The sequence below is a fragment of the Typha latifolia genome, chromosome 2 (genome assembly GCF_019914945.1).
Source record: "Typha latifolia isolate L0001 chromosome 2, TyphaL0001v2, whole genome shotgun sequence".
Lineage (NCBI taxonomy): Eukaryota > Viridiplantae > Streptophyta > Magnoliopsida > Poales > Typhaceae > Typha > Typha latifolia.
In genome coordinates, this window is record NC_133087.1 from 10,738,587 (window position 1) to 10,751,271 (window position 12,685).

At 34.1% G+C, this 12,685-nt stretch overlaps 1 protein-coding gene across 3 annotated transcripts in view; it reads right to left on the reverse strand.

Annotated features, from left to right (window-relative positions):
• The window catches only part of LOC140781721 (plastidic glucose transporter 4), a 34,677-nt gene extending 30,509 nt beyond the window's left edge, over positions 1-4,168 (reverse strand). Inside the window, exons 1-2 of one of the 3 annotated variants that reach the window (XM_073127859.1) lie at positions 3,898-4,168; positions 3,491-3,749 (exon numbers count right to left, since the gene is read on the reverse strand). In XM_073127859.1, coding sequence (XP_072983960.1) covers positions 3,491-3,740 — 250 coding nt within the window. In that variant the 5' untranslated portion in view covers positions 3,741-3,749; positions 3,898-4,168. The remainder of the gene's footprint in view (positions 1-3,490; positions 3,750-3,897) is intronic. The other 2 variants (XM_073127860.1, XM_073127861.1) reach the window with 2 other exon arrangements.
• Between the last annotated feature and the right edge of the window lie 8,517 nt (positions 4,169-12,685).

Sequence of the window (12,685 nt, forward strand, 5' to 3'; positions counted from 1 at the left end):
AGGTTAGACTACTTGTGGAAGAAGTCTATGTGCAAAGAGAATCGAAAACAGAATCAACTCAAGTCAAAAACACTCCTTTTCAGCCTTTACTACAGTAAAAACAGCACTTGTTATAGTGTCGATTCAAACCAATTTGAAACAGTTGAATTGCAGCACAATTTTTTTTCACCCAGAATGCCTAAGGAATATAAGTTCAGTGAAAACTGAGCTCAAATTGGTTCAACTGATCATACAGAACTGACAAGAAAATTTCAAAAACTGATTCAAACTTGGATTCTCCTTTTGAGAATCACTTAGTCCAAATTAGAGAAGTTCATCATAATCTATAAAAGAGATCTAGAGGCTTAACAAAGTGATCCATCCAATCCAAGGATTCCTCATGGAAAGATTTTATTAGTCTATGTGGTAATCAAACACCGAATACATCTTGTTACACTTCAGAGGGGCTGAACCAAAGGTTAAGAGAAAGAAGATTTACTCATGGAGCTTCAAGTTCATCATCTATGAGTTCGAGATTCCCTCATGAGCATACTTTCTACTAAAGTACGAGGAGAATCTTTTATGTATGTCCATGTGTTAGGCTACATCAAAAATTAATTGTTGAGCACCTTAGGGCTTAGGAGCTAAATCGAGTTATTTACCCATCTATACCAACAGGAGGAATTCGAGAGTTTGATTCATGTCTAATTAAGGACAATCAAATGAGGATTCAATCTACTTTCACTGGGTAGCTCATCTAAGCGAGAGTTCGCGCAAAAGAAAAACATCAATCAGCGATCATATGGAGTACGGTAGAAGTGATTATTAAAAATCTTGTATCTACGTTGGATAGTGAAAAAAAATTGATCCAAGAGGTTGATTGGATCCGTAATTTTTTCTTTCTTTGGTGCGAGAGATTTTCCATATTAAAAAATCGTGTTATTATGTTTGTTGTGATCTTACTTTTTTCCTATTTGTTATCTGCTTTATGCTTTCTACTCTTAAGTGGTTTTCAATTCTGACTTGAATTCAGTTTTCAACATTCCAGTAATACTTGTTTTTCTGATCTGAATTTGGTTTTGATTTAAGTTTTCTACTCGGTTTTGGTTTTGTAAGTTCTATTTGCAATCGATCTTCTAAACCTAGTAGAATTCAGCTTTCCTAGTTTAATTCAGATTTGAACTTTGACTTTGCCTTAGACTTTGACACACTTTCCAAATCTATCTTTACCTAGTTGGTCTAGGTTTTTTATGTTTTCCCTGACATTTCATACAACTTTATTATTTCAATCCTTCTTTACATTTCTCATCTTTCTATCACCATATATTATGTAGTTTCTGAATTTTCCAACATGTAGGCTTTCATTTGATATACGAGTTAGCAAACACTGCTGCAATAAACATGGGCAACAATTTCTTCAACTGATAATTACTAGTAAAGAAACTTCAAAAATGATCACGTCAGGTGACTCAGTCCCAACCAAGTGAGTGTTTTTTTTCTGATTATTGGTGAATTTTAAAATTCCTTGTATAGTTTTTAGCGGTTCCAGTTTGTTTTCTGTAATTTATGCTTCTTTCATCATCTTAGGCAGGCCACCTTGAGTCTACTGACTACCAGTCATCCTATGATAGCTTTCTAATGTTCGAAATCATTATCAATGAGTGCACATAATACCGAATTTAGCATAGCAGCAGCCTACTAATATAGTGGGATGGAGCTAATATCAGAATTCAGAAATGTCACCTATTGTAGATATAAGAGTAAAGATGCAACCGTCATAGGATTGTTTCTTGACTTGATCATGGTAAATTGGAGATCTACTATATATGTTCAACTTAAACAAGATTTAGTCGTCACTGACCAACATGTTGATTTCTAAGAGGATTCAACTATCAAAGAATGGTAGCTTGTTTCTTAAAGGACATGACTAACTAAAAAATTAATATGATGAACCATTCAGAATTACTTTAGATTTGATCACATGTGATATCACATGATAATGAAAATGAAAAACAATTTCGGATTATGATCAGCTTAATAAGTTCACTTTTTTTATCCATGACTGCCAACAGTTGATATGATGCTACAACAGAGGATGCATCTGGTTCATGGTCCATAGAGTTGGTTTAATTTCAAATCTGGTTTACTTTGAGAAAACCAAATTATGTTCCCAGGAATCCGGAGCAACTTATAGAAGAGGAAATAGTTCTATAAAAACAATACTTATTAGTGGTTGTGATGTAGTAGTCGTGGAGGCATTAGTGGCACAACAATGGTGGCAGCAGTTGTGGTGGAGGCGGAGGTAGTCATGATGGTGGTGGCAGCAGCCAGACTAACCAAAAACCCAACCGAACACTGGATCACCTCATTCAGCACCACTGGTTCAGCCTAACCAAATATCAGACCAAATCATTCCTAGATGCATCAGCCCATCCATACAATTCAGTCCTACTCAGCCAACCAGACAACACCTAGGTGAAAAGAAGGATAAATAATAAGAGAAAAAATTATACAGGATTAGATCTGATCACCTGAAGGCTTCTTCTAAAGATGGTTGGCCTAGAAAAAGTCTCTTTCTTGCACTTGCACATTTGAGAAGAGATTATGCTCAGTTATTATTGACACAGTATCACCAAAAAAATTTTATTCAGAGGTATGGTTTTCAAGCCTATCTTGAAAACCAACAAACTCGAGCCAGATAAAATAGGTAGAGGTGAGTATTCAATGATATTCTCTAAAGACAAACTATATCAGGAAAAATCTGGTGTGCCCTACCCTTAGCACTTGGATATAAACTTATAAAGACACAACATGATAGGGAAAAGAATACCTACAAGTTCTTCAAGGAAAATGTGCTTATCATATTGTACTCCCACAAATGCACATTGTAGCCAGAAAAAGGAAGAAAATCTTTTATAAAAAAATCCATGAGAGCAAAGCCTTCTACGCATTACATTGACAATTAGATCATGCACACTATTATGCTGCGTTCCAAGTAACTAACCACCTTGATATGATGTGTATCAACATGGAAAACGCTAATAAATAAGCATATTTCATCAGCAGTCTTATTTTTTATTTACTCTGCAGAGGGAGACTACAATAAAATGTAGCCACTAACCAGTCAATTTATAAAAGAATTTCATTTTAAGTGCTTTCAATTACCCAAATGGGTAAGTTTCCCAAGCAACCACTATGATTACTATTATTCTCCATCCTACAGTTTGTCTGGAACATAATCAAGCCAATATTCAATGGGACTTTATTTTGGTAATCAATTGAATACTAGTCAATTTCAAATAAAGTGGGGAGTTTGAACTTTGAAGCACAAAAAATGATAATAAGATTTTTAAACTTTTTATGTTGATAGATAATTTAGGAATTAGTCTTTGGCATTCTATAAAACGAAATCTAGGGAAGAGAGAGAAGGTTTCAAACAAAAGAGAAGCATTTACGCACTACCATGATCGTCCAGATACAACTAAACAAAATGGAGATCAAGAAGACAAACCAGAAGAAGCTTGCGATCTAACGTATCGGCCTTTCTCTCGCGATCGAAAGATCCCCTCCATCCCATTCCTCACCCGCGACATCTCCACGCCCAAGCCGCTCGAAGACACTCCAAGCTGCAATCCACCGCAGCAAAACCCGCCTTCCGGCATCCGCGCTCTCTCCGGTTTCAATCTTCTCTGCGGTGAAAGAACGCCCAAACCAACCGATGATATGCCTCCTTTGACAGCAACCACAGTGGTTTGCGTCATTTTTAACCCCTAAATCGAGGACATAATTGTTAATCTCCTTTTATTTTTTTCTTCTTCTTCTATCTATAAGCGATAGTGCCATCTCAAATCTCAAGAAGGAAAAATAAATAAAAATTGCGAAAATTTTAATTGTCAAAGAATACTTCAAGGAGCTGACTTTTTATAAAAGAAATTGAGACGGAACTTTGCCTGCGTTTCTTCTTAATCTCTCCTTAACTGTCAGTTGCCTAGGTGGAGAGAAATTTCAATGTGATGGAGAGAGTAACAGCGGAGGGCTGAAGTGGCTTCGTAGTCTCCGCAATGCTAGCTCCTTTCTAGAGAGAATAATTAAAAGAAAATAAAAAGATTTTGGGGAATTTTTCTAACTAAAGTGCTAAAAGAGCGGATACTGCGGAAAGACCCAAGCCGGCCTTTCTCCGTCATCTAGTAAAACGGTGAAACGTTTGACAGACGGGGACACGTGTAGCGGCAACGAGGGCACTTTTTATGTTTAGATACAGTTTGAGCGCCTCTGGGATATTGGGTTATTATGAACAATTGTTTAAGTGCAAATCTTTATACAGAATAAATCTTCTAACTTATATACCCCTCTAAAGTTATATATATATATATATAACACTCTGTTTTTTTATATAAATTAGTTTAAAACTCTTTTTTTCTTATACGAATATCCCTTGGAGTTAATTACCGGTTAAAATTTTAAAATTTTATTTTTTTATACGATAATCCCTTGGAGTTAATTACCGGTTAAAATTTTAAATTTTAGATATAAAATATAAAAATGTCATTATTCATATAAAGGGGTATCTATGTTAAAATATACGAATATCCCTTAGAGGGTATCTATGTTAAAAAAAAACATAAATTTTAAAGAGTATTCGTATAAATATCAATTTTAGAAGAGTATACAAGGGATTGTTTAAAGGTATAGATGAAAAAAAAAAAACAGAAACAATTATAAGCAGTTGTGTTTGTATTTATATTATAGCATTTTTTTAAGGATATCCCTCTTATCACACAATGGAAAATAGAAAAAGATCTCATCCATAGATTAGTTTATAATAATAAGGGAATAATAGGGTTTTCCTTATTTGTAGTTCTAATGGATCTTTTTTTTTAAAAAGTGCATAGCAAATCCCCTATATTAGTTCTATACTTGCTTGCGTGCATCTCAAACTATATTGGTTACTGTTGAATCTGATTCACTCGCTCTAATCAATTGGCTCAAATGCAATACCATTTTTTCTTGGCTAATCCATCTCCTCTTATTAGACTGCTAGGTTATCCTTCGTCAATTCTCTGATCATAAGTAATAATTTTCGCAAATGTAAGCAAGCAGCTAATAGACTTGTCTCTTTTGTTCTCTTATCTTTCACTAATTATGTTTGCATAGATCTTCCCTCCCTAATCTCTCTTTTGAGTGAGAGCATCTCTTCCCCAATCTTTCCCCACCTATAAATGGGGTTTTATCTTTTTGTAGGGTCTTTTGACCCTTCCTTTTTAATGCATTTATTTTAAAAAAAATCAAGGGGATAATATAAGATAGTCAAATTTCATCCTCAAGTACTTCTATCATAGTTTCACTATTGCGTTTATTCACGCACAAACAGCAATAAGAGCTCTGTTATTGTCGGAGTCAATCTTGTGTGAGTTGGTCCAATGATTGTTAAATCATGCATATCCCACAATTTAGATTGCATCCAAAAGGAGGGTCACTAAATATAAAAGATGTGACAGAGGTCATTAGATATTCATGTATTAACAGGTTTATTTGGTTAATAGTAAGTTTTATTTAGTGTTAGATTATGTGAGCATGGATATGTTAACATGTAGTATTTGATGATTTCATAATTGTATGTGTATAGGAGAGTATCTGTGCGTGACGGGCCCCGCCCGTCCTGTCGCGTGCGCCGTGCATGCCATGTGGACGCGTGGGCGTGCACGTGTCCGTGCCGGGCAAGGGCGTTACAATTCAGGTGGTATCAGAGCTTAGGTTTAAGGATAATCTGGCAAACCATCAAGTATAGTAGTTGTCAGTTTATTTTAGGGTTACTCTAATAGTCAATCTCGATGAGTTTGATATTAATTGGTTGAAATAGAGATCTAGGTGGTGATGTTGAGATTATTAAGTTCGATACTTGATGATATTGATAGAAATAATTTGTGATATTGGTATATTGAGAATTTATCTAAGCGACTAATGAATATGAAGAGATAGTACTAAATCATGCATTAATATTATTGAGGTCGAGGTGTTATAGTCAGTGGAGCATAATATTGGAGATGTCGACATGTTCATATGTTGCGATAAAGTGTAGAAATTTGTAAATATGTGGAGATAGGTATTTTGTGCAGAAGGATTATTAGTAATAGATTTGAGATTATTTTGAGCAGATATAGCATATTTTTGAATTTTTGATCTATTATGGATACATTTGAGATTAGGAGATTGATATAAAAGATATATGTGCAGAGAGACTATTCTAATTTTTATGAAAGTTATAATTATGGATTGTGGATAGATGAGTAAGACATATGATGAATTTGTATAGTGGAAAATAAATTATGTGTTGTGATATAAATGATTGTAGATTGTATAGGGAAAAGAATTTTTGGATGACTAGTATGATAAACTATGTTTGCAAGGTACTTGTGTTAGTAGGTATGAAATTTTGATTGTATCGATAAGATGGGTGATTTAGTGGGGATACGTGTGTTTAACAATATTGTTAGAGGATTAACATCTCGTTTAAATCTTTAAGTTGACTACTAAATAGGGTAATGGGTATAGGAAATATGACATTGATACATCCTAACCCACTAACCCATCCCAACCCACTAACCAACTAAACCCAACCAAACCATTCTCCATCGTCTGATCTAAACCCAATCCTCCTTTCTCCCTCCTCCCTCCTCATCATCCCCACCTAACACTCCTCCCTCCTCCCGCCTCATTCTCTCCTCATTCCCTCCTCCCTCCTACCTTCTCATTCCCTTCTCCCTCCTCCCTCCTCATCATCCCACCTCTCTCACTGAGATCCGGCGTTCGCGATGTGATAGTAGGGAGCGACGTGGTGGTTAGGGTGTTGGATACTGGGGTTTGGCCCGATCGCAAGATCCCCCATCGAGCGCAAGATCTCCTCGGCTATGCAGCCGAGAACGGGGGCTCTGCCAACTACTCTCCTTTGGCAGTAGTTGTGCCGACTACTTTTGCGATGATAAAGGGCGTCTCCATGCTCTCCCGGGGACGGTGCTCGCGAACACCGCAGTGAATGGTGAAGAGCTCATTGTCGATGCCCACCTCCCCACCACCGGAGTAGGATAAAAGACCGGGGTGGCAGGTCAACATGTGGCCCTTGCCCGTCGTGGGTGTGCCCTCGAGGTCAATTCTCGAGGACTCTAGATCCCCCCTCGAGGATGTTGAATCCCCCATCGAGGACACGGGTGAGGGTCGTGGCAGCGTTCTCGTTCCACGGGTCAACCTCGGGTTGACCTAAGGGCATTTTAGGCATTTAAGGTATTTTAGAAACAAAATATCTTTAATTAATGAAATATTCTCATAGTGTTTGTTAAAATCTACATCAGGGTGATTTCTGCACATATTCCCTAACATAGGGCTCGAAGTGCAAATAATAAAAATGTATGATGTAAATATAAATTTAGCTAAAAGGCATGGTGTTATATTCAAATTTTTCTATATTATAATATTATATATACACATTCTATTTTGACCTTTAGCATGATTATATGACCCTATATAAAGATGATTACAGTTGAGTATACTTTTATCATACATTTGTTAGATGATATATAGAGATGATTAGAAATTAATAGATTATCTATATTTTATATTGAGTCAATCTTTAATATGAGTATGCATGTGATAGATATATGATTTAAGATTGTATTGCATTATTTTTCTATTAACTTTCTTATTACCTAAATTTCTGAGTTGCATAATATATGACAATACTAAATAAAATACATATGATTTATTATTTAAAAAAATGCATAAGTTCTCATGGATATGATAGTTGGTAAAAAGTATGAAGATACCCAAGTGCGCATGACGGTTAGGGCTTGCCTAGAGTTGATTGATCATTAGATATTCATAATTTTGTGGTGTAGTAGACATTCTAGAACATGTCATTCACTTGGGCAAATATGGTGAGTTATCCTCACGACGCACGCGACAGGTCCGGCGGGGCCCATTATAGTTCAGGTGGTATTAGAGCCTAGGTTTAAGGATGATTTGGCAAACCATCAAGTATAGTAGTTGTCGATTTGGTTTAGGGTTACGCGAGTAGTCGGTCTCGATGAGTTTGATAATTAATTGGTTGAGATAGAAAGCTAGATTGTGATATTGAGATTTTTAAGTTTTGATACTCTGACGATATTTATAGAAATAATTTGTGATATTAGTATATTGATAATTTATTTGAACGACTAATGGATAAGAAAAGATATTACTAAATCATGCATTGATATTATTGATATTGAGGTGTTATAGTTTGTGGAGCCTAATATTGGATATATAGACTTGTTCTTATGTGATGATAAAGTGTAGAAATTTATAAATATGTGGAGATATGTATTTTGTATAGAAGGATTATTATCAGTAGATTCGAGGTTATTCTGAGTAGACATAACATATTTTTGGATTTTTGATCTTTTATGGATATATGTGAGATTAGGAGGTTGATATAAAATGTATATGTGCAGAGAGACTATTCTAATTTTTATGAAAATTATAATTATGGATTGTGGATGGATGAGTAAGACATATGATGATCTTGTATAGTGGAAAAGAAATTATGTGTTGTGATATAGATGATTGTAGATTGTATATAGAAAATAATTTTCGGATGACCAGTATGATAAATTATGTTTGCAAGATATTTGTGTTAGTAGGTATGAAATTTTGATTATATCGATAAGATGGGTGATTTAGTAGGGATATGTGTAGCTAACAATATTGTTAGAGGATTAACGTCTCGTTTAAACATTTGAGTTGATTACCAAATAGGGTAATGGGTATAGGAAATATGATATGGATATAGTTATTGGTTTGTAAGTGATGTCAATAATTGAGAAGTAATGTATATCTTTCTGGATGACATGATAGTAAATTTAGTTTAGAAGTTGCTCATTGTGTGAATTTGATTGGATAGAAAGAATGACAATGAAAGAAATTATATAGGGTGATGATAGTTGCTAAAGTTGATAGTCGCAGGATATATCTTGTATGACAGTGAAAATATATTATGGTTATTAGTTTAATTTTGAAAATTGATTTAGAGGATAAGAATATTATAGCCTGAAGATCGTGTATGTTGGGTGATGAATTTTAATTACAAGTATACAGACTTATTTTATTATGATTATTAGGTGATATTAATGATGTTGTAGAAGGATGTTGATGATACTATACGATTAAATTGTGCAGTATATATAGTGGACTTTGTACAGAGGATGTGATAGAATATTAAATTGAGACTCTTGAAGAAATATGAGGTTTAAGTGATTTAATTAGGGATAAGATATATTGGTATATATGTTAAATTGAGATATTATGTGCTTTGACATGTTAGTTGTTTTGATGATATCAATTGGAGAGATTATTTGATAGAGTTATTCATAGAGCCTATAGACTTGATTATTTGTTATGACTGAGAGATGATTTGAAAGTTGAACTAATTGCTTCATAGGACGGCAATGAAAAGAATATAAAGGACTATGATATTTCATATATAGTGTATCGATGGATGTTTATTATACTGCTAGATGATGAACAATTAATGATGTATAGAGAAGTGATTATATTAGCATTTGTTTAACCGTTGGCTTACCTATTCGATTATTACTGGAGATTATTGAGCGAGCCTTTTAGAATGATGAGGTTGATCTTAATGATTGTAAAGACTTATAGGTTTACATTTGAATCTTAAAATAAAGATACTTGGTTGGGAGATAATGATTTCATGATTGGTTCCATTATAGTTATGTAAATTTGATCTTCTAATGAATTGCAATTGCGAGAATGTTGTTATCTATATTTTTGGATGTCTTCTGATATATATGAATCAGTAGGGGTCAGTTAGTTATTAGCATATCATAATAGCATTATCAATTCGGGAGATTAATCTTAGTAGCTTTAGTTCATATACAATGATTTTGTGGATTTGTTTAAGATGTGTTTATGTATTCTTAAAGATCAAGTATGATGGATTAGTAAATATTTGTTTGGCAATGGATTAATATTATGAATTGAATATTATATTTGTCGAGATATTGAAGAGATTATTGGATTACTTCGTAGAACTCAGTAGATAGTCTCTAGATCTGAATATCGTTATCATTAAGTAATATTTTGGTGGATATATTAGTAGTGATAGTAATTAAATAGATAATGATCAAACTGAAATTATGTGAATCGAGGAATGAATAGTTTGGGTACATAAAATGATTGATAGAAAGATCATTATAAAGTTTATCATGTATGTTTCTTGAGATAGTTTGGATTTAATCTTTTTAGATATTGCAGATTAAGAAGGAAGATAATGTGGAGAATTAGGAGAGGATATAAATTTCGGTTGAGATTGCATTAAGATTTACATTGATAGGTTGGATTTGATGCACTGTATGTTATTCTGAAGAATGTATTATGAATACACGTTGATATTGCAGTCTTAATATGGATAGGTATGATCTCTTATATTGATTTATCTAGTAATTTGTATAATAGTTTAATCATATGAGCAGTGCACTTTAAATAAGAGAGTTTGTGCTATCGCCTAAATTTTATGAGGATATCGGATGATGCTGAGTATGTTTAGATTAGTGAGATTATTTGTTTAGGAAGAGAAGCATGAGTTAAGTATTTCAGATATTTTTGAAATAACTTGTATTTACCGTTCTACTTGGTATTTAGTGATAGTATTGAGGGATAATCCATATAGTATGTTTGGAATCGGAGTATTAATTCAGTAGATTGGAGGTAATTTACTTAAATAGGTTGTATAGTATTATCATAGGTGATTATGGCATTACGATGTGTATTGTGGTAGTTAGCAGGAAAAGTGATAAAATTGGGATAGCTTGAGATATTTTGGAGTAGCATATGATTTACTTCATAGATGACAACACTTTTTATATTGTAGAATGAATGTACGCTTCTTTGTAGACCAATGGTATTATTGATGTTTATAGATATGGCATAATTACCTGACTCACTTAGATCTAGAAATTTTAGTTTTGTATGGGAGTTACTTGGGGTTGTGTAATGTTAAGAGTTAGTGAGTAAGTTAGTAAACGAAGTATGAGTTATTAATCTGAAAAAGTGAGATTAGACAGTTGCCGATTTAATTAGAAAGTAGTGGAACTAGATATGTGGATTTTCTTACAATACCTGTGTGATTTAAATTTTGGGGTCGAAATTTTTTTAAGGGGGGAAGGAAAATGTAACAACCCAATCCCAAAAAAAAAAAACACTAGTTACATGGCACGACGTGGCCGGCCACAGTGTAGCCGGCCTCGTGCCATGCAGTGGCAGGAGGGGAGCGTGCCACGCCCCCCTCACGTCGCCGCAGCCAATCGGCTGCGGCCAGCTGGCCGCGGCGGGCCCCAGCGCCGCCGTAGCCACCGCTAAGACCCCCCCCACCGCCTCTCTTTCTCCCTTTACATATCTCTTTCTCGCTCTCTCTCTTGGTCTCTCTCTCTCTCTCTCTCTCATCGAGGCCGGCCTATCGCCGCTGCCACCTCCGCGAGCTTCGGTGAGCTCCGATCTCTCCCTCTCTCTTTTTGTCTCTTCCTTTCTTCTTCTTCCTCAGCTGCTTCTTCTTTTCTTGTCTTTCTGCAACAGTGCTGGGCTCGGCCCAGCACTGTAGCAGGCTAGTGCTGGACCAAGCCCAGCACTAGTACTAGTAATCCTTATTTTGTTATTTTATTTATTTATTTATTTGTTTAGGTATTTCTGTTTTAATTAATACAAATAAATTTAGACATTATTTATTTTAATAATAATATATATTCATCAATATGATTATTGTTAATTATAATTAATTAATGATTAATTAGGTTATAAACTATTACACATGAATATAAGTAATATTTATACTTATTTATTTATTTATTTACTTATATGTATATTAGATTAATAGATAGATTTGTAAATTATAATTATTAGATTTATATTCTAATATTCTTATGATATACATTTTAAGTAATTCTATTAATGTCTTATACATTATTATTTTTGTAACAAATAAAATACTAGGCTTATGTATTTATTTATTATTTTATAAAGTAATCTCTAATTAATCAAGATATAATTATAGTTAGGTTTTCATCTATATTTTTATTTTTATTTTTATCTGTAATTAAAAATCTAACTAGTTATAAAGATGAGTAGAAATTCTAAAACCTTCTAAATCATCATATATTATATGAACAGATTTTAATCAGATAAATGGCTAATATCATACTACTTAAATAGTTTTAGATTCCGACCCCCCCTTTCAAGATCCCGTGGACTTAGCTATCGATGTTTGATCATTGTTGTAGCAACGTGAACAAGTGGTTGTTTGGTATTTGCAGTGGTGGTGAATAGTCTTACTCTTAGACGCCTTTCTCAAATTATGATATATTATATCTTATGTACACGCATGTTTTGGCCTCCAGCATGATTATATGATTTTATCTAGAGATGATTTCAGTCAAGCATATTTTATCATACATTTGATTAGGCTGATATGAGATATGAGTACATTGGTGATATATAAAGATGATTATACTGTTATGATTTTTATGTCGGGATGATCTCTATCATGAGTATGCATGTGATAAACTAGCAAAAGTATACATGGTTAGAGTCGACATTGCATCATTTTTCTCTCGGCTTTTTTACCACCTAAATTCCTAAGTTGCATGATCTGTTGTCGTACTGG